The sequence below is a fragment of the Phocoena phocoena genome, chromosome 17 (assembly GCF_963924675.1).
Source record: "Phocoena phocoena chromosome 17, mPhoPho1.1, whole genome shotgun sequence".
Taxonomy (NCBI): Eukaryota; Metazoa; Chordata; class Mammalia; order Artiodactyla; family Phocoenidae; genus Phocoena; species Phocoena phocoena.
Window position 1 is genome coordinate 36,103,584 of NC_089235.1, and position 23,315 is coordinate 36,126,898.

Below are 23,315 nucleotides of genomic sequence, written 5' to 3' on the forward strand. Positions count from 1 at the left end.
GTTATGTAATTTAATTCTCTGAACTCTATGTGATAGTACTGGGAAAAAAAATCCCTATTTTACAGGTGAGGTATCCAAGATCAGAGAAGTTAAGGACTTGTCCAAATAGGGTCACACTAATAAGTCACAGAGCCAGGATTTGCACCTATTTATCTATCTGACTCTGACTCAGTATCTTTGCTCTTCATGCTACATTTTAGCGCCTATCATACAGTAACAATTGATCATACAATAGTTCCAAAGTTCAATATTCCTTCTAAGGATTCACATTTGTTTTTACATTTTATAATTTTTTATATTTATATAAATATAATTTGTATATGGATAATTTTATAATTCAAATGAAATCATCATATGTAAGGAAAAATAAAAGAAACACCCGAAACTAATTTTAATCTATGATGGTTTAAACATAGAATAATCTCTGACCTACATAAGTTATCTAACAAATATTCTAACAGAATAGCATATAAACTATTTAAAAGGAACAATTTATTTGTCATAGAAGTTTTCTTGACTTTTAAATAGTGCCGAGATTAGGCCATCATTAAGTTGTGTATCCTCAAAAACTGCATTGCACGTATCTTTACGAGTTTTCCTGAAATGTACTATTGGTCGTGCCAAAAGTATCTTATTTTATATACACTTGAATTTTCAAGTAATAACTTTATATTTCAATGATATATGTTATTCTTCCACAGTAACACATTGGCAGCAAGTAGGAGAAGGATATAAATAATGGGTAATGTAAGAGTTGTCAAGAGACATACTGAGTGCGACAAACATGTTTGGTTCCAGAAATCATAAATGGAAAAAGTGAACTGTATGAATTGTGACCTATTTATTCGTCCATGTACTTCAGCAAATTCTACCACCTGCTATTTTGGGGTTTGAATTCTTGTCTATTAGTTTTCTGCGGCTTTATAGTGAGACTAGCCGTTGAATTCTGGTAGATAAAACTTACCTCTAAAATCAGTGTTTCATTCAGAATCACAACCTATGCTTTGTGTAAGTAGTTAGAGAGGAGTGATAACAAACATCTAATTTAGGAGTCCTGTAATATTAGTGTGAAAGGGTAATTCTTTCAGAAAGGATGACCTCATTATGTAACCATCCCCGAGAATAAGCTGAAGTGTGTAGGAGGTTATGCTGTTGAAGGATCAGGCAGTTAGGAACCAATGCTCAGGGCTGTTTTTGTATAATGGCATCTTTCCCAGATGTTTGTTAAGTGGAATGGATAGAGAAATAAGGGAAAGAGACACAGGAATTTATAGGATTTTGTTATTATTTAAAAGATTTTAATTGGAATAGATGAGTGAAAGATTATGTCTGTATGTATTGTGTTGGCCAAAAAGTTCCTTTGGTTTTCAAGTAAAAATAAAAGACACTTTATTCATTTTACCCAAGAACTTTATTGAACAATGTATTCACCGTTTTGTTCCACTACTTTCTGCCATTTCTTAGGCAACTTCATAATTCCATCTTCCCAAAACTTTTTATCTTTTTGAGCAAAGAACTGTTCCAGGTGCCTTTTACAGTCTTCCAGGGAATTAAAATTTTTTCCATTAAGACTATTTTGTAAAGACTGAAATAAATGGAAATCCGAAGGTGCGATGTCTGGTGAATATAGCAGATGAATCAGAACTTCCCAGCCAAGCTGTAACAGTTTTTTCCTGGTCATCAAAGAAACATGCGGTCTTGCGTTATCCTGATGGAAGATCATGTGTTTTCTGTTGACTAATTCCAGACCTTTTCATTGAGTGCTGCTTTCAGTTGGTCTAATTGGGAGGAGTACTTGTTGGTATTAATACTTTGGTTTTCTTGAAGCTCCCTTCCAATCCCACCATATACAGAACATCACCTTCTTTGAATGAAGACTGGCTTTTGGTGTGGTTGGTGGTGGTTCATTTCACTTGCCCCGTGATCTCTTCCATTCCACATTATTGTACAGTATCCATTTTTCATTGCCTGTCAAAATTTGTCTTAAAAATGGAATGTTTTTGCTATGTGTAAGTAGAGAAACACATGCAGAAATATGGTCAAGAAGGTTTTTTTCACTTAGCTTATGTGGAACCCAAACATCAAAGCGATTAACATCACCAAGCTGGTGCAAATGATTTTCAGTGCTTGATTTGGATATTTTGAGTATGTCGGCTATCTCCCATGTGGTTTAACGTTGATTGTTCTCAATTAATGTCTCGATTTGATCGCTATCAACTTCAGTTGGTCTACCTGACCGTGGAACATCGTCCAGCGAGAAATCTCCAGCACAAAACTTCGCAAACCACTTTTGACATGTTCGATCAATCACAGCACCTTCACCATACACTGCACAGATCTTTTTTTGCATTTCAGTTGCATTTTTACCTTTCTTGAAATAATAAAGCATTAGATGCCGAAAATGTTGCTTTTTTTCTTCCATCTTCAGTATTAAATGGCTACACAAAAACTCACCAATTTTGGTAAGTTTTATTTTAAATGCACGCTGATATGACAGCTGTCACAATACAATCTAACAAAACTGTTTTGAATGAAGTTAAAGACAACTAAGCACTACTAGAGCCATCTTACAGAAAGAAACAAATGAGCGGTTTGGCCAACCCAATATGTATGTATGTAGGTATGTATTTCCAAAGATTCCTATCAGAACCTGATGTGGACTACCTTAATACCACTGGGAAATCTTTCACTTTGGCCAGGAAAGAAGTCTTATACACTATTAAAATTCATGCAGTGTTTTTGTAACATTTACACAGAACTTCATGCTATTGGCACAAACAATGAAGGGCATTTAATGGAGTAAATCAAATGTTTATTTTGTTTGCTTGCTCAGTGAAGATATAGTTATGTATTATATATATATATATATATTTTTACTTTAAGCTGATGATGTTGATGGTCATCGTGACCATCCTCACCACCCCTTTTATTATTTAATATTATAATATTATTATTATCTAAAGTGAAGTATCTGGAAATATTTATGTGGATAGGTTTAATACATACCAAATTCAGAGACTTGGGTAATAGAAATCAGTACTCTTTACCAGTCTGTCTCAATTCAGACAATGCAGTAGATAACTTAGTCCAGTGCTTCTCAAACTTTAACATACATACAGAATACATACAGAATACCCGGGAAACCTTGTTAAACTGCAGATTCTGGTTCAGTAGGTCTGAAAGTGCAACAAAGTCTGAATTTCTAATAAGTTTCTAGGTGATGCAGATTCTACTGATCCATGATCTACAGTCTAAGTAGTAAGGGTTTAGAGCTTAGTAAATATGACAGACTCAGTTTTTGGGTCCAGTCTGAATATTTGTACTGTCCTTGCCTATTGTAATGAGAGGTACAAAATTTGAGCCTAAACTTTATCTAATAATGTAAATTTATTGTAACTTGAATTCCTGTATGTCAGAGACATAGAGATATTACAATGGAAGTAACTTCCTTTTCATATAATGTTGAACACTAAACTTACAATGCCAGTCATTGACAATATAATTCATTATATATACTATAGAAAACTAATTTAACAGAAACTGAGGAATAAGCCAAAAATATAAATTAGTGAAATGGGAATCAATGTAACATAAACCAGTTATTTTGAGAATAATCTGAGGAACCATATTCTTTTTTAATCTAGGAAATAACATCAAGATTTATAATGAATCAGCTAGCAGAAAAGGATCCTTTCCTAATGCAAGCCGTAGAATGGTACCCACAGGTCAGGAACATAATCTCGCAGGGAAGAAAATGTGCAATATGTGGAAAGTCCTTTTTAACCACATGGCTGGAATGTGTTGAGTTTTTTCCTCCATCAAAGGTAAATGGTATTTTTTGTGTGAATATGAGCATAAGACCTCCTCTTATTCTTTGTCCTTATCTAAGTTGACCAGTACTAACTTCATTTGTATCTAAGAATTGACCTCTATGATGATGTAATGGTTTTTTTTTTCCATCTTTATTGAGATATAATTGACAGATAATATTGTGTAAGTTTAAGGTGTACAATGTGTTGATTTGATACATTTATAAATGCAAAATGATTACCACTATAGAATCAGCTACTATCTCCATCCTGTCACATAGATATCATTTCTTTTTTGTGGTGAGGACATTTAAGATCTACTTTCTTAGCAATGCTCAAATATGTGATACAGTATTATTAGCCATAATCACCATGCTGTACATTAGATCCTCTAACTTGTTATCTTATAACTGGAAGTTTGTACAGTTTGACCAGTATCTCCATTTCCCCCAGCCCCCAACCCCTGGTAACTCCCACTTTACTATTTCTCTAAGTTTGTCTTTTTTAGATTCCACATATGTGTTATTGTGCAATGTTTATCTTTCTCTGTCTGATTTATTTCACTTAGTATAATTCCCTCAATGTCCATCCAAGTTGTCATAAATGGCAAGATTTCCTTATGTTCCTTGGCTGAATAATATTCAATTGTATTATATATATATATATATATATATATATATATATATATATACACCACATATTCTTTATCCATTCATCTGTTAACAGACACTTAGGTTGTTTCTATATCTTGGCTATTGTGAGTAATACTGCAGTGAACATGAGAGTGAAGATATGTCTATTAAATCCCGATTTCAGTTTCTTTGGATATATAATAAGAAGTGGGATTGCTGGATCATATGGTAGTTCTATTTTTAATTTTTTGTGGGACCTGCATACTGTTTTCCATAGTAGCTGTACAAATTTGCATTTCCACCAACAGTGCACTAGGGTTTCCTTTTCTCCATTCTCGTTAACACTTGTTATCGCCTGTCTTTTTGATGATAGCCATTCTAGCTGGCGTGAAGTGATACCTCATCATGGTTTGGATTTGCATTTCCCTGATGATTAGTGATATTGCATACCTTTTCACATACCTGTTGTCCATTTGTATGTCTTCTTTGGAGAAATGTCTATTCAGTTCCTCTGCCTATTTTTAAATTGGGTTGTTAGATTTGTTGCTATTGAGTTGTGTGAGTTCTTATTATATTTTGATATTAACCCCTTGTTAAGTATATAATTTGCAAATACTTTCTCCCATTCCATTGGTTACCTTTTAACTTTGTTGAGTTTCTTTTGCTGTGCAGAAACTTTGTAGTTTGGCTTAATCCTGCTTATTTACGTTTGCTTCTTTTGCTCGTACTTTTGCTGTCATATCCAGGAAATCATTGCTGAGACCAATGTCAAGGAGTTTTTTCCCCTATGTTTTCATCTAGAACTTTTATGTTTTCAGTCCTTAAATTTGAGCCTATAATTCATTTCAAATTCTTTTTTGTGAATGGTGTAAGATAGGGCTCTGATTTCATTCTTCTGCATGTAGTTATCCAATTTTCCCAACCCATTTATTGAAGAGAGTATCCTTTCTTCATTGTGTATTCTTGGCTTCCTTGTCAAATATTAGTTGACCTTATATGCAGGGGTTTATTTCTGGACTCTCAATTTTTTTCCATGGGACTATGTGTCTATTTTTATGCCAGTACTGTACTGTTTTGATTACTGTAGCTTTGTAGTATAGTTTGAAACCAGGAAGTATGATATGTCCAGATTTGTTCTTCTTTCTCAGGATTGCTTTGGCTATTTGGGGTCTTTTGTGGCTCTGTATAAATTTTAGGATTATATTTGCTATTTTTGAAAATATCATTGGAAATTTTGAAAAATGTCATTGGAATTTTGATACAGATTGCATTGAATCTATAGACAGCTTTTGATAATATGGATATTTTGACAATATTAATTCTTCTGATCCATGAACATAGGATATCTTTCCATTTGTTTGTGTCATCTTCAGTTTCTTTCTCCAAAGTCTTGTAGTTTTCCATGTACAGATTTTTTTACTCCTCAGATTTATTCCAAGAACTTTATTGTTTTTGATGCTATTGTGAATTTATTTTTCATATATTTTATTGTTAGTGTATGGAAATGCAACTACTTTCTGTATGTTGATTTTGTATCCTGCAACTTTACTGAATTTGTTGATTAGTTCTAACAGTTTTTTGGAGGAGTCTTTAGGACTTTGTATATATAAGATCATATCATCTGCAAACAAAGATAATTTTACTACTTTCTTTTCTGTTTGGGTGCCTTTTATTTTATTTTTTAGCCTGACTGTTCTGGTTAGGATTTCAAGTAGTATGTTAAATAGGAGTGGTTAGAATGGGCATCCATTATATAGAGAGAGCTTAGCAGAGTGCTTCGTACATATTTTATTTCTAAGAATGACTGATGAATCACAAGAACTGGATTTTTAAAGATTGTTTTTTAACTTTTTCTTTTATTTATTTATTTTTGGCTATGTTGGGTTTTCATTGCTGCACATGGGCTTTTACTAGTTGTGGCGAGTGGGGGCTAGTCTTCACTGCAGTGCACAGGATTCTCATTGTGGTGGCTTCTCTTGTTGCAGAGTGTGGGCTGGCACAGAGGCTTCAGTAGTTGTGATGTGCAGGCTCAGTAGTTGTGGCTCATGGGCTCTAGAGCGCAGGCTCAGTAGTTGTGGCGCATGGGCTTAGTTGCTCTGTGACATGTTGGATCTTCCCAGACCAGGGATGAAACCCATGTCCCCTGCATTGGCAGGCAGATTCTTATCTACTGCACTACCAGGGAAGCCCAAGAACTGGATTTTAATACCAGCTCCTGTGTTCTATTAGGTTATTAATATGTTACATCAAATGTAGAGAAAAATCTGGCAGAGCTGTTGCCAATGAGGGATAATGTCAAGGTGAGATAATGGTTGAGGAGAAATTTAAAAGTTAAACCAGTTGGACATTAAACACCAAGAGATAAGAGAGACCATCAGTGGAAAATGAAAATTGAAATGTATGTTGGTTCTCAAGATGGGAAATACATCTGTAATCTTGATTGCTTATGTAACCTATCTGTGAATTATTCACATCACCTTCTGGAATAGATTGTTATATTCCAATCTATATTCTGGAGTAAATTATTACACTAATGAGTATAACATGTCATATTATTTGGCAAAGGTTTCCAAAACACTCTACTTTTCACTGGCTATGACATGAACACCTTCAACAACTTGCCATGTTCATTTTTTCCCAATGAATATCTTTCTTGGGAAAGATGTTCTTGCTCTGATAGATTCCAAGTCAAAATCATCTGATGAGCTGCTAGTCTCATTTCAAGTAGAGTAATTGCAATGTTATAATAGCTCTGGCCCTCCAGGAACTTACATATTCCTAGGAGAAGTGATATAGTAAGGTAATTGAAAGCTGACAAATTGGGCTTGATGACCAGCCCTACAATTTACCACCTGTGTCATCTTAATTTCCTCTTTGAAGCTAAGTTTTCATCTCTAAAATTGGTATAAAAATAATACCTCTCTCACAGAGCTGTTATGAGTGAGACATGAGGTAGACAGTGCTTGGTACAGCAGGTGCTTAATAAAGGTAGTACATAGTAGCTACTTAATAAGGGTATTCTTAAAAATCAATACCTTTAGACAAGAAAGAATGACTATATTCTTGTGATAGGTATTGTGATAGAGGTGTGCACAGGGTGCATAAGAAGAAGGAATCTCAATTAAATAGGAACATTCTCTGGTGTATCCCTGAGTCCTAGCACAGTGATTGTGCTTGGTACTTGGAGAGTACCTAATACACATTAAAATTATTTTAATAGGCATTGCTTGTAAATGTGCTTGGAATGACAGGGAGGCATAAGAATAGATAAAGAACCAGTGGACAGGCATTTTAGGTGCAGGAACTGCCTGTTCAAGGTAATATTGTACAAATAAATTGTACAGTGAGTGCAGGGAACTCACTGAGTGTGAAGTATGGGAGATGAGGTTAGAGAGGTATGAAATCAGGATGGCTCTTGTATGTAAAGTTTGAACTTAATTTCAAAAGCTACTATATTAGTTTGTTACACCTCTCATAACAAAGTACCATAGACTGAGTAGCTTAAACAATAGAAATTTATTTTCTTACAATTCTGAAAGCTAGAAGTTCAAGACCAATGTGCCAGAAGGCTTGGTTTCTTCTGTGGTCTCTCTCCTTGGCTTGTTGATGGCTGTCTTCTCCCTCTGTCTTCATATTATCTTCCTTCTCTACAAATGTGTGTCCAAATTTCCTCTTCTTGTAAGTACAGCAGTCATATTGAATTAGGGCCCACCCTAATGATATCATCTTAACTTAACTGCCATTTTAAAGACTGTCTCCAAGCACAGTCACATTTCGAAGTACTGTGGGTTAGGACTACAACATATGAATTTTGGGGAGGATACAATTCAGCTACTTATAGTTGTCGAAGGAGTGGAGTAGCAAGATGAGGCTTTGTCTGTTTTTTGACAAAGAATGGTTGGAGCTGGTGATTTGGATTCAAAGATTGTTTATGTAAGTGTGACACTTGAAGCCATGGGAATGGAGTTGCCTGAGAAAATTTACACAGTGAAGTGAGAAGGCCAGAAGGACAGAACCCTTGAAGACAACAGTATTTAAAGGGTGGGCAGAAGCAGGAGTCAGCAAAGGAGAATAAGAAAATGCAATCAGTGGGGGAGGGGCAAAACCAGGTAGAGTGCCTACAAATTTTAAAGCTATCAAAGACAGATGTGCAAGAAATAAGATTATTTTTACTTTTTCTTCTGCTGGATCCAAAGGCCCCACCTCCTAATACATTAGTCATGACTATTTCAATATAGGAATTTTGTGAGGGACACAAACCTTCAGCCTATAGCAGAAGGCTTAAGGGAAACTTCCCTGAGAAGGTGATATTTGAGTAATGTGAGTCCCGGTCCTCTTTATTAACTTTGTGACTTATTTTTCATTGTCTCCATTCGCAGGTGAGGCAACTAAGTTAGTTAAATAGTTTCTTCACAAATTTAATATCTACGAAATAACAGAATTAGAACTTTAGTTTACACCTCCTGATACCACCTTCAGGTCACTTTTTGCTGCACTGTAGATTGCATGCACGTTTTTATTTTGAACCATAAGAGAAAGTGTAAATAAATTCATTGATTGATGGTGATATCAATACAATTATCCAAACAGCTGCTTTCTTATGTTTAAAAGACTATCATGTGAAAGAGATATGAGGCTTTTCTTCTCTTGACTTGTGGAGTGGAACATAGACTGACTGGTATTCAGGCCAGAAAAATGGAAGAATTTTCCTTCAGGATTTCACCCACACACACTCACACATACACACACACACACACAAGTGTGTGCACAGCTTAACATTAGTCATCACTGAAGAAACAATAAGGATGGAAGAAAGAATAAGAAAATAAAGAGATTTTGTTTCTACATAATTTCATTTTAAAAATTAAAAGTAAGAATATATTTTAATCAATTAAATATGTCTGAGTGCATTATAAAAACTGCAACACAGTGGCATAAAAATATAGCATGAGATAAAAACATAATGGTTAAAAAATCCCAAAAGAGGGCTCCCCTGGTGGCGCAGTGGTTGAGAGTCTGCCTGCCGGTGCGGGGGACGCGGGTTCGTGCCCCGGTCCGGGAGAAACCCACATGCCGCGGAGCGGCTGGGCCCGTGGGCCATGGCTGCTGAGCCTGCGCGTCCGGAGCCTGTGCTCCGCAGCGGGAGAGGCCACAACAGTGAGAGGCCTGCATACCTCAAAAAAAAAAAAAAAAAAAAAAAAAAAAAAAAAAAAATCCCAAAAGATTCTGTAGGTTGTCTTTTCATTTTGTTTATGGTTTCCTTTGTTGTGCAAAAGCTTTTAAGTTTAATTAGATCCCATTTGTTTATTTTTTGTTTTTATTTCAGTTACTCTAGGAGAAGTATCCAAAAAGATATTGCTGTGATTTATGTCAAAGAGTGTTTTTCCTGTGTTTTCATCTAGGAGTTTTATATCATCTGGTCTTACATTTAGGTCTTTAATACATTTTGAGGGTTTTTTTTTTTTGTTTTTTTTGCAGTATGCGGGCCTCTCACTGTTGTGGCCTCTCCTATTGTGGAGCACAGGCTCCGGACACGCAGGCTCAGCAGCCATGGCTCACGGGCCAAGCCGCTTCGTGGCATGTGGGATCTTCCTGGACCGGAGCACGAACCCGTGTCCCCTGCATCAGCAGGCGGACTCTCAACCACTGCACCACCAGGGAAGCCCTTGAGTTTATTTTTGTGTGTGGTATTAGGGAATGTTCTAATTTCATTCTTTTACATGTAGCTGTCCAGTTTTCCTAGAACCACTTATTGAAGAGGCTGTCTTTTCTCCATTGTCTATTCTTACCTCCTTTGTCATAGATTAATTGACCATAGGTGTGTGGGTTTATCTCTGGGCTTTCTGTCCTGTTCCATTGATCTATATTTCTGTTTTTGTGCCAGTACCATACTGTTTTGATTACTGTAGCTTTATAGTATAGTCTGAAGTCAGGAAACCTGAATCCTCCAGTTCCATTTTTCTTTCTCAAGATTGCTTTGGCTATTCAGGGTCTTTTATGTTTCCATACAAATTTTTTTAAAAAATTTGTTCTAGTTTCATAAAAAATGCCATTGGTGATTTGATCGGGATTGCATTGAATCTGTACATTGCCTTGGATACAATGGTCATTTTGACAATATTGATTCTTCCTGTCCAAGAACATGGTATATCTTTCCTTCTGTTTGTGTCATCTTCGATTTCTTTCATCAGTGTGTTATAGTTTCTGGAGTTCAGATTTTTGCTTTCTTAGGTAGGTTTATGCCTAGGTATTTTATTCTATTTTATGTGATGGTAAATGGGATTTTTTACTTGAATTTTATTTCTGATCTTTTGTTGTCAGTGTATAGGAATTCAGGTGATTTCTGTGTATTAATTTTGTATCCTGCAACTTTACCGAATTCATTAATGAGCTCTAGTAGTTTTCTGGTAGCATCTTTAGGATTTTCTGTGTATAGTACCATGTCATCTGCAAATAGTGACGGTTTTACTTTTTGTTTGCCAATTTGGATTCCTTTTATTTCTTTTTCTTCTCTGATTGCCATGGCTAGATCTTCCAAAACTATGTCGAATAAAAGTGGTGAGAGTGGACATCCTTGTCTTGTTCTTGATCTTAGATGACATGCTTTCAGCTTTTCACCATTGAGTATGATGTTAGCTGTGGGTTTGTCATTTATGGACTTTATTATGTTCTCTCTATGCTCACTTTCTTGAGAGTATTTTTTTTAATCATAAATGGATGTTGAATTCTATCAAAAGCTTTTTTGGCATCTATTGAGATATTCAAATGTTTTTTATTCTTCAATTTGTTAATGTGATATATCACACTGACTGATTTGCAGATGTTGAAAAATCCTTGCATCCTGGGGATAAATCCCACTTGATCATGGTGTAGGATCATTTTAATGTATTGTTGGATTCGGTTTGCTAGTATTTTGTTGAGTATTTTTGCATCAATTGCAGCACTATTAACAATAGCCAAGACATGGAAACAACCTAAATATCCATCGACAGATGAATGGATAAAGAAGATGTGGTATGTTCATACAATGGAATATTACTCAGCCATAATAAAGAATGAAATAATGCCATTTGCAGCAACATGGATGGACCTAGAGATTATCATACTGAGTGAAGTAAGCCAGAGAAAGACAAATATCATGTGATATTGCTTATATGTGGGATCTAAAAAACAATTATACAAATGAACTTATATAGAAAACAGAAACAGACCCACAGACACAGAAAACAAACTTATCATTTCCAAAGGGGATAGGCGGTGAGGGGAGTGATAAATCAGGAGTTCGGGATTAACATATGCACACTACTCTATATAAAATAGATAACCAACAAGGACCTACCATATAGCACAGGGACCTTTATTCAATATTTTGTAATAACCTATAAGGGAAAAGAATCTGAAAAGATGGACATTTATGTTTGTATAACTGAATCACTTTGCTGTATACCTGAAACTAACACAACATTGTAAATCAACTACACTTCAATTAAAAAAAGAAAGAAACAGAGACCTGGGTGTGAATTCTTATTAACGGAATAAAATATTAAAATATTGAAGAAAGACTTGATCCCTCACATTGAAAAAGCACACTGAGTGTCAGGTAGAATAAGAATAAATCCATACCTAGACACATTTTGGTAAAAATGTACACTACCAAAGGGAAGCTATTTAGAGCAAAAGGTAAAATTTTAAGAAAATAGATCACCTACAAAGAAATGACAATGAACTGAAAGCAGAGTCCAGAAAAAAGATAGCATAATATCTTCAGTGTAGAAAGAGAAAATAGCTCAAAATATAGAGTTATATTCCTAGATAAGTTGACAGGCAGAGTACATGGAAGTGTTGGAAAATTGGGGAGAAGAAAATTTTCTAAAGGAAAATTTCTGTGAAACAATCACTGATTCTAACCTTTAAAATAATCGAAAAAGTTAAACAAGTAACAGTAAGTATATGTAGTGAAAAAAATGTGTCATGTAATTCCATGATAATGGAATTACAATTAGAATAAGTGTATAGTATGAATTTATAAATTATGCTAAATAAATGTAAGGGTATTTAAAAATGGCTAACAATTGGATAAAAATTTAGGTTGGAATATATATTACTAGATACTTGGCAATCAAAACATTATTTTTAATTATTTTTAATTAATTAACTTATTTTACTGAAGTATAGTTGATTTGCAATACTGTGTTAATTTCTTCTGTACAGTGAAGTGAGTCAGTTATATATATATATATATATATATATGTATATTTCTTTTTTCTTTTTCATATTCTTTTCCATTATGGTTTATCAGAGGATATTTAATATAGTGCCCTATGCTATACAGTAGGATCTTGTTGTTTATCCATTCTATATATAATAGTTTGCATCTGCTAATCCCAAACTGCCAGTCTATCCTTCGCCCCCACCCCGCTTGGCAACCACAAGTCTGTTCTCCGTGTCTGTGAGTCTGTTTCTGTGTAACATTATTTTAATGGAGTTGTTTAGTTCCCTGTTTCTAGAGTGAGAACATACAGAAAATACATAGGGATGATAATCAGATTAACCATGTTATTAAAAAGTTGCTTTTACATACATTTAGGATTTTATGCTATTTTTCTATTTAAGTAAAGGGAGAGTATACAAAGACTAGTTTGCCTAGAAGCCTCCCTTTCTGTTAAAAAAACATTCAGCTTTTTATTATCTTTTCAGGATGCTAACCTTTAGAGTTTAGCGTGAAGGAAGAACCCAATTTGATAAGGCCAACATCTAGTTACCCTGTTGTGTTTTACAGAATGTTCTGTCTCTGATGGGTTTGTTATCTGAGGGCACAGTTGAAGAAGGGAGACACGATGACAAATGGGACTTTGTTCTTGATATAAAAGGCTAGACACAACAAAATATCCAATTGTAATTGCTTCTATTCAGGTGAATGTGAAATTATGCCATGCTTATCTCATGAATTAGTGAGAAGAGGATTGGAAATAGTTGATGAAAAATTTTACACAATCTCAAATATTAACTTTTACCATAATTCATTCAAATGCTTTTGTCTTTTTCAAATGTTATAGCCCTTGCCATTCAGTTAGTCCTTAGCAATTACAGAATTGTCAATAATTTCAATATAATTGATATTTAAGTAATAACTACTAATGATATAATGCTTCAAAACAGCAACAAAAATTAATCCTTTTTAATTACTACCAACTTGGGTCATAATTGAACCAGTGACTTAGAGGTTACTAAATAGTCTCGTAAAATTCTTTCCAAATACTTGAGTGATCCAGTGCCCAATATATGAATTTGATATTTTCATTTCACATAGTTACACTAGTTGAATGTAACATTTCCCTAGATTCCTTTAAAGTTGAAGAGTTTAGGGAGGGAACAGTATGGAACATGAACTCTCAGCCCTGTATTGAATGATGTAATGTAATTAAAACTTCATTCAAAGGAGATTAGATTGAGTAGGTTTCACCTATAAATGAGTGAAAAAGCTGATCTACTTTATGAAAATAAATGAAAAATTGCAGCCTTAATTCCTTTTTTATGACAAGCTGTCAGTAATGAAACATAAGATTACATTTAATAATTTTACTCACTACTGACAGAGCAAAATCTTACTTAGCAATAAAAAGTTATTACTGTTTATATACCACTGACATTCATTTATGAAACTGATCATTTCAACCAGTCAACTGTGAAAATAAATGTAGGTCTTAAAACATGCAATGGTTAGTTAATTTAATGTAAACTGGACACCTAGAGGATCAGAAGGCATCACATTTCTAATTCTAAACAATCATGAAAATAATGTGTATTTATTGTTCAGAAAAATGGAAATGGCATGAACGATTCTTATCATTTTATTCAGAAAACAGCAAAACAATTAGAGTATAAATGATCTCGCACACTGTCTCTTGATTGCTTCTACTTCTATGGGAAATCACTGAATTCCCCTTTCCCTTTAGGGAACTCTCCCTTTTGTTCTTAAACTGCTAGGTAGAGTTAACAGTTGTATTCAGTATACATGATTTTTTTTTCTGCTAAAGAATCTTAAGTTGTATTCACTGTAGCACATTTATCTGAAGCTGTGCATAACCAAAATATTTGAACCTCCCACGTGAAATTCAGAGGACACTGATTATGCCAATATGGTGATGAAGAGCAGGATCACTCTGTAGTAGAGTGAATGCTGCATAGCTGGATGGGTGGCTGGAACATGAGCAGGATTTTCTTTCTGGTTTCTGCCCTTACTACAGTCCAAACTACCCTAAGGGTAGAATTACCATATATAATGTATCATCTAAGCCAAGAGGTGTTTGAGAGTGAAGGTGGGCAACATTATTAATAACTGGAAAATCATCAGGAAGCCAGGACTGTCCTAGGCAATCCTGAATGTATGGCTACACTTCCTTAATGGAGCAGTTAACTTTAGAGGAGTGCTCATTGCTGGCGCTTATCACTGATGGAATAGAGAAGTTGTCATTCTGAATGTTCATCTTGTATTTTTAAAATTACTTTCAGTCATTCCATAAATATTTGAGAACCTGTTTAAAGCAGGGAACTCTGGATGCTAAGTACAATGCAAATAAATAGGGAACCTAGTTTGTCCCCATGGCTAAAATCTAAGAGTTTAAACTCTGTAAAGATGTAAAAGACACTAGTTATAAAAACAAAATGTTAAATGAGACCAATTGCTTTAGGGCTTCAAAGTGTAAGGTGAGATTGCTGTAGGTTGTCAGGCCTAGGAAGTGCCCAGGCAGATGCTGGAACTTGTACAGGGACTTGGCATAGACAGAATTCAGATACATGGAGAAGGAAGCTGAGAAAATATTTTAGGAGAAGAGAACAATTTGGAGAATGAGTCCTGTTCATAAGGAAGTAAATCAGTTAAGTTGGTTTTTGCCTGGGAGTGGGAGAAAGACAAAAAAAAATTAGGGTCAAATTCTATGAACCTGTCAAAGGATAGAATAAAGAGTTTGAACTTGATCCTGTTTGGAAACGGAGTCCTCCTGAATGTGTGGGGACAAGTCAATGATACAAAAAAAAAGATGTACTTTAGAAGGAATCATTTGGCTGTACTGTGCTGGGTTAATTGGAGTTTGAAGAGAAGAGAAACTGAGGAACAGAGACCTGTTAGAGTGCTTGCCTAGTGGGGTATAAGGGGTAGCAGTAGAAATGCAAGGAAAGGAAGCACCATGAGGGAGGAAGGATGGCAGAACTTGGCGATTGATTGAATGTGGGAAACCTCAGAGGGTGTGAGGGAAAAAACCAGAAGATTCCAGATGGAGCTGATTTGGGAGGCAGGAACTCAAGTTTCATTTTAGACTTGTTGAGTTTCAATTGATGGGTGGATAATTCAAGTGAATATGTTTAGCCATCAATTGGAGACAGACCAGAACAGCAAAGCAATATGCTTCTTCTATGCTTTATTTGAAAATATGTGCATTTTCCAATAACTGTTCGTTCTTGCAAACAGTTCTGCAAATTGTTATTAAACTATAATCAAAACACTACATTGGTGAAAGAAGCTGGGAAGCATACTATGACTAAAAATAATCTAGAATTTAGTGAAATTATATTCTAGTCATGTCTCTGCCTCGAACTATGAGGTCTAAGGTAAGTCACCTTACTTGTCATTATATCTGGGCCAGTTTCCTCATCTGGACAATGAAGTGATTAGACCAAAGTCTCTTCTAGCTCCAGAGTGCCTTGAATCCATAATGGGGAGAGGGGCTCTCATAGTCATGCCTTTCTTGGTCCTGTTAATTTGGAACATGATGCTAGTATTAGTTTTCTATTGCTGCTGTAACAAATTTCTATAATCTTGGAGTCTTGAAAACAAAATTTATTATCTTATAGTTTAGTAGGTCAGAAGTCCAATATGAGTCTTACTGAGCTAAAATCAAAGCTAAAATCAAAGGGCTACATTCCTTTCTGGAGACTCCAGGGGAGAATCCATTTTCTTACTCTTTCCAGCTTTTAGAGGCTACCCACATTCCTTGGCTCATGGTCTCCTTCCTGCATCATCAAAGCCAACATTGGCAGATCTAGTTCTTCTCAGACCCCATCCCTTGGACCTTCTCTTCTGCCTCCCTCTTCCACTTTTAATGATCCTTGTGATGAAATTGGGTCCAGCTGGATAATTCAGGATAACCTCCTGATCTCAAGATACTTGAGTTAAAAAAAAAAAAAAAAGATCCTTATGTCAATCACACCTGCAAAGTGTGATTAACTTTTTCCATGTAAGGTAACATATGTAGTCACAGGACCTAGACATCTTTGGGGAGCCTTTATCCTGCCTGCCATTATAACTTTTATTGAGAAAATAGGAAACCATCTATCTCTTCTTTCCTAGTCCTTGTGATTCATGTAATATTGAAACTTTATCCAAAGCTTTACTTTATACTGTATGATATAAATATATATGTAGTTAATTTTTGATTTCTCAAAGTTTAAAATATGGTAGTGATTATCACTTAGGCATATTTTAAAAACATCTCTCAATTCCACCATTCAACAAATATAAAACTTAGTAAACATGCATATTCAAACTTAAAGCACAAGACTACTTTTCCATAAAATAGCAAGAGGATTATAATCATATGTTTATTTGTTTCAGGAAATAATGCATTTCACTGTAAAGAGTAAAGAATGAAAATTAGACTTTATATAGCATTTCACATTTTAAAGATTTTGGTAAAAAGATATAAAAGCATGTCTAATCATAGACCGACTCCTTTGCCTCTTCTCTGACTTTGGCTTGACAGAAAGGATCTTTTAGTGTTTCAGTTTCTAACTGTAAACAATGACCAAAGCAGTAATTATCTTTGACAGCGTTGTAAGGTTTTATTAATTGAGGTTTGTGAAGACATGTCTACTATAAGAATGTGTGTTGTAATTCCTTTGTAAAAGCTTATTTCAAATGGACATATTTTATACTGGTAGAAATATATGTCATACTGGAGATGATGCCACAAATGAAAATAGAAACTTAAATGGGTATCAAGAGATAAGGTATTAGAGACATTCTTTTCTCATATAACATTATTGAGTTCGATGACTCTCGATGGAAAACTATGTTACCAAGGAATTATGATGAGTCCATTTTTCTCAGTAAAATTTCCAGGAAACAATTACTAGCCATGAGAGATATTATATCAGAAATAGTAAGTATTAAGTTAGAGAATAATCACATGCAAAGTTTCCTATTCAATACAAAGCTGATAATGGCCTTTGGTAAAATATGTTCCCAGCCAACATCATTCTCCATGGTGAAAAACTGTAACCATCTCCTCTAAGATCAGGAGCAAGACAAGGTTGCCCACTCTCATCACTATTATTCAATATAGTTTTGGAAGTTTTAGTTATGGCAATAAGAGAAGAAAAAGAAATAAAAGGAATCCAAATCAGAAAAAAAGAAGTAAAACTGTCACTGTTTGCAGATGACATGATACTATATACAGAGATTCCTAAAGATGCTACCAGAAAACTACTAGGACTGATCAATGAATTTGATAAAGTAACAGAATACAAAATCACTGCAGAGAAATCTCATGCATTCCTATGCATTAACGACAAAAAATATGAAAGAGAAATTAAGGAAACACTCCCATTTACCATTGCAACAAAAAGAATAAAATATCTGGGAATAAACCTACCTAAGGAGGCAAAAGACCTGTATAAGACACTGATGAAAGAAATTAAAGATTACACAAACAGATGGAGAGATATACAATGTTCTTGGATTGGAAGAATCGACATTGTGAAAATGACTACACTACCCAAAGCATTCTACAGATTTAGTGCAATCCCTATCAAACTACCAATGGCATTTCTCACAGAACTAGATCAAAAAATTTCACAATTTTTAGGGAAACACAAAAGACTCTGAGGACTTCCCTGGTGGCACAGTGGGTGAGAATCTGCATGCTAATACAGGGGACACAGGTTCGAGCCCTGGTCTGGGAGGATCCCACATGCCACAGAGCAACTAGGCCCGTGAGCTACAACTACTGAGCCTGCGCGTCTGGAACCTGTGCTCTGCAACAAGAAAGGCCGCAATAGTGAGAGGCCTGTGCACTGTGATGAAGAGTGGCCCCCTCTTGCCACAACTAGAGAAAGCCCTTGCACAGAAATGAAGACCCAACACAGCATAAATACATAAATATATTCCTACTCCCAACATCGTCTTAAAAAAAAAAAAAAAAGACCCTGAATAGCCAAAGCAATCTTGAGAAAGAAAAACAAAGCTGGAGGAAGAGGTTCATGGACTTAAGACTATACTGCAAAGCTACAGTAATCAAGGCAGTATGGTATTGGCACAAAAACAGAAATATAGATCAATGGAACAGGATAGAAAGCCCAGAGATAAACCCACATGCATATGGTCACCTTATTTTGATAAAGGAAACAAGAATATACAATGGAGAGAAGACAGCCTCTTCAATAAGTGGTGCTGGGAAAACTGGACAGCTACATGTGAAAGAATGAAATTAGAACATTCCCTAACACCATACACAAAAATAAACTCAAAATGGATTAAAGACCTAAATGTAAGGCCAGACACTACAAAACTCATAGAGGAAAACATAGGCAGAACACTCTATGACATAAATCACAGCAGGAACCTTTTTGACCCACCTCGTAGAGAAGTGGAAATAAAAACAAAAATAAACAAATGGGACCTAATGAAACTTCAAAGCTTTTGCACAGCAAAGGAAACCTTAAACAAGACGAAAAGACAGCCCTCAGAATGGGAGAAAATATTTGCCAATGAAGCAACTGACAAAGGATTAATTTCCAAAATTTACAAGCAGCCCATGTAGCTCAATATCAGAAAAACAAAAAACCCAATCCAAAAATGGGCAGAAGACCTAAATAGACATTTCTCCAAAGAAGATATACAGATTGCCAACAAACACATGAAAGGATGCTCAGCATCACTAATCATTGGAGAAATGCAAATCAAAAGTACAGTGAGGTATCATCTCACACCTGTCAGAATGGCCATCATGAAAAAAATCTACAAACAATAAATGCTGTAGAGGGTGTGGAGAAAAGGGAACCCTCTTGCACTGTTGGTGAGAATGTAAACTGATACAGCCACTAGGGCAAACAGTATGAAGGTTCCTTATAAAACTAAAAATAGAACTACCATAGGACTCAGCACTCCCACTACTTGGCATATACCCTGAGAAAAACATAATTCAAAGAGTCATGTACCACAATATTCATTGCAGCACTATTTACAATCGCCAGGATACGGAAGCAACCTAAGTGTCTATCGACAGATGAATGGATAAAGAAATTGAGCACATATATACAATGGAATAATATTCAGCCATAAAAAGAAATGAAATTGAGTTATTTGTAGTGAGGTGGATGGACCTAGAGTCTGTCCTACAGAGTGAAGTAAGTCAGAAAGAGAAAAACAAGTACCGTATGCTAACACATATATATGGAATCTTAAAAAAAAAATGGTTCTGAAAAACTAGGGGCAGGACAAGAATAAAGACACAGTTGTAGAGAATGGACTTGAGGACACAGAGAGGGGGAAGGGTAAGCTGGGACGAAGTGAGAGAGTAGCATTGACATATATACACTACCAAATGTAAAATAGATAGCTGGTGGGAAGCAGCCACATAGCACAGAGAATTCAGCTCGGTACTTTGTTACCACCTAGAGGGGTGGGATAGGGAGGGTGGGAAGGAGATGCAAGAGGGAGGAGATGTGGGGATATATGTATACATGTAACTGATTCATTTGTTGTACCTCAGAAACTAACACAACATGTAAAGCAATTATACTCCAATAAAGATGTTTCAAAAAATATTAATGTAACTGGTGAATGACTGCTTGAAGCAGTCAAAATGTTTGAACCTATACATAGATTACCATGAATGTGACAACTATAAGTACAGATTGGTACCACAAATTTAAAAAAAGTTTAATAAAACATTGTATTCTAATTAACTAAACAACAATACCCTCAAGTAGGGGAATGAGGGACACAGACATTTTGTGTTTCTGCTTGCAACAAGAGCCAAAGGAAACTGCGCATACAATTTCTTAATGACCCAAGGGAAAACAGCTAAAACCACAGTGGAAATAGAAAATGCCTTTAGTAATTTCTATTATAAACTTTTCACCTCATGGAGAAACTGGACAAAGCAAATCTGATAGCTGTATGGCCACGTTTAATTCCTTGGTGTATGTTTGTCTTTTACCTCCTCTGTCCTAGTTTCTTAAACAGAAGTTGAGTGAAGTTCATATAGCATGGTTTATTTTAATAGCCCTTTAGTTCTAGATGAGATGTGTTACAGTAGTGGACAAGAATAGCTTGTTGGATGAGAGGGTTATCTACTATGTATACGGAAAAGGAAAAGGCCACATTTAGGTTTTGGCTTTTGTCACTAGTTCTTCAAGCACAATTTTAACATTAAGCCATTATAATCTAATTAATCAATATGATCTCATATAAAGTAGATCTGAAATATTATACATAATGTGTCTATCATTGAACAACTACTTATGAATTCTTTTTGTCCCTGGACTAATATGCTTATTGTTGATATCCCATGACTCAAGATTTTATGATCCATTTATTGTTTATACTGTATTTTTTCCCCAGTTACCAAATGCACATTATTGAATTACTGCTCTCATAGTTCACCTTTTCTAAATGTTCTTTCATAACTTTTCCAGGTAGCCACATCCTGGACATCCCTCAACATCTAGTTCACCGTTTTGTTATATTGTAAAGTGTTGCTTAATATGCAGCTTGTGGTGGTGTCTCCTTTCTCTGTACTCATATAGAACCTATCATTGTATTGAGCCTTATGTTTCTAGTTATTTTTTTGTTTGTTTTGTTTGTTTGTTTTTTGTGGTACGTGGGCCTCTCACTGTTGTGGCCTCTCCTGTTGAGGAGCACAGGCTCCGGACGCGCAGGCCCAGTGGCCATGGCTCACGGGCCCAGCCACTCCGTGACATGTGGGATCTTCCCGGACTGGGGCACGAACCCGTGTCCCCTGCATCGGCAGGCGGATTCTCAACCACTGCGCTACCAAGGAAGCCCTCTAGTTATTTTTTGTGTTTATGTCTTATCTTTTCAACTAGATGCTGAAAGGTTCTAAGAGGCAGGAATTGTTTGTTATATATCTTTGTATCTTTGCCACTTTGTCTAAAAGGGTGCAGGTTTTTGGTTGTTTGTAATTTTTCAGAACTCTTGGTTGCAAGTTAAAGAAACTGAACACTAATTCAAGTGATGAAGAAGGTCCAGGGATGGGTCTGGCTACATATTTAGTCCTGCTGGATCAGGTATCCAAATTTTTCATCGAGAATTTGTCCTCCTGCTTTCCTTTGTCTTGGCTTTGCTCTCAGGTGAGAGCTCCCTAAAGTATGCCTTCTGGTAGTAGAGGAAGAGCTTCCTTCTCTCAGTAGATTCAGGGAAAGCTTTGGGGCTGATGATTATTGGTTTTGGGTCATGTGCTCGGCCTGAGTTACATGGTTATGTCTTGAGATGGGGGGTGGGATCAGTTGCCCTCTCTCTTTCATGACATTTGCACTGAAATTGGAGAATGGGTAGTTCCTTAAAGGAAAAGGTGGGCTTTGGTGCTGGCAGATGGGAAATGGATGCTGCCAGGCAAAAACAAGATGCCCATTGGGAATTTCAGTAAATGTTTCCTGGTTGATCACGTAAACTTCTAGGAAAGAAGTCAGATTTGTAGAGATTCCATTTTTTCACCTTCATCCAAAATACTTGTTAGAATAGTGCCGTGTATTCTCTGAGCCCTTCCTAGTCACTGTTGGAGGTGGATGTAAATGTGATATGATGTATGGCTTTGGCTCCCCATTGATTTATCACCAGAGCTGAAAACTCTCTCAAGGATGGATTAATAACTATGCTTAGGTGCTTGAACCTTTGAATAGGCCCTCAAAGTTCTTTTGTGGAAGAGTGAACAGAACAGTAATGAAATCTCTCAGTGTGGATTGTGATGATGATAGACCAGTGGGTTATGATAAAACTAAGTAGCATTATCAACAAATTAAACTGTGACTCTGTTTTGGATTCTCTCTCTGAGAGCTATGTTGTTTATAAACAACTTCAAAAGTTGTTTATAAAACATATAAATAGTAAGCTTTGAGGTTGCCATTATTTCAAAATAGTGGTCAGGACATGTACACTAAGTTGGCTGACAGGGTATTTGACTGCCTTTTTTTTTGTACATTGAGAAGTTAAGATCAGAGATATTTTAAGTACAAAAACTTAAGTCATATATTGGTCAACTTGCCTGAAACCCAGCCAGTGAAGATCTTAATGAACATTGCAGACAATGAACAGAGTATTAGCAAGATTAATTTCCATGAGAAATGGATGCTAGACAGGTAAAACTGAGATGTCTACTGAGTGTTCAATTAGTCTCTGCTGATTGATCAACTTAGCATCCCTGTAGATCAGAGTCAGGTTTGTGTGGATTCTGTATATTTTTTCACCTTCATCCCAAACACTTTGCAGCTAGGCAATGTAATAATATCTTTGGATAAAAGTGTAGATAATCTTTTATCATTGAATGTTGTTTAGTGTTGCATATGCCCTTCTTAGCTAGTTAAGTTTGTTTATATGTGTGTGGGAAAAGAGCAAATCAAGCATAAATACTTTAGTGTGTTCTTTAGAAATCAATGTTCTGAAATCTCTGAGATAGTTAATATTTATTTTATTCAAAAATATTTATTGAGTACTGCCTTAATTTTATTTTTAATCTTTACTTTTTAGAACTGGAAAATAAGCAGAAATCTACAGCTGGTACCACTTCGAATATTAATTTGTTCTTACAAATGTTTTAATCAACGTGACCCTAATCTCTTTGGAATTGCTCAAGTGTAG

At 35.6% G+C, this 23,315-nt stretch overlaps 1 protein-coding gene across 2 annotated transcripts in view; it reads left to right on the top strand.

The window, feature by feature from the left end:
* Positions 1-23,315, top strand: part of LRRC69 (leucine rich repeat containing 69) — a 92,307-nt gene extending 68,992 nt beyond the window's left edge. For both annotated transcript variants that reach the window (XM_065895676.1, XM_065895677.1), the window contains 2 exons: positions 3,645-3,824; positions 23,205-23,315. In XM_065895676.1, coding sequence (XP_065751748.1) covers positions 3,645-3,824; positions 23,205-23,315 — 291 coding nt within the window. The remainder of the gene's footprint in view (positions 1-3,644; positions 3,825-23,204) is intronic.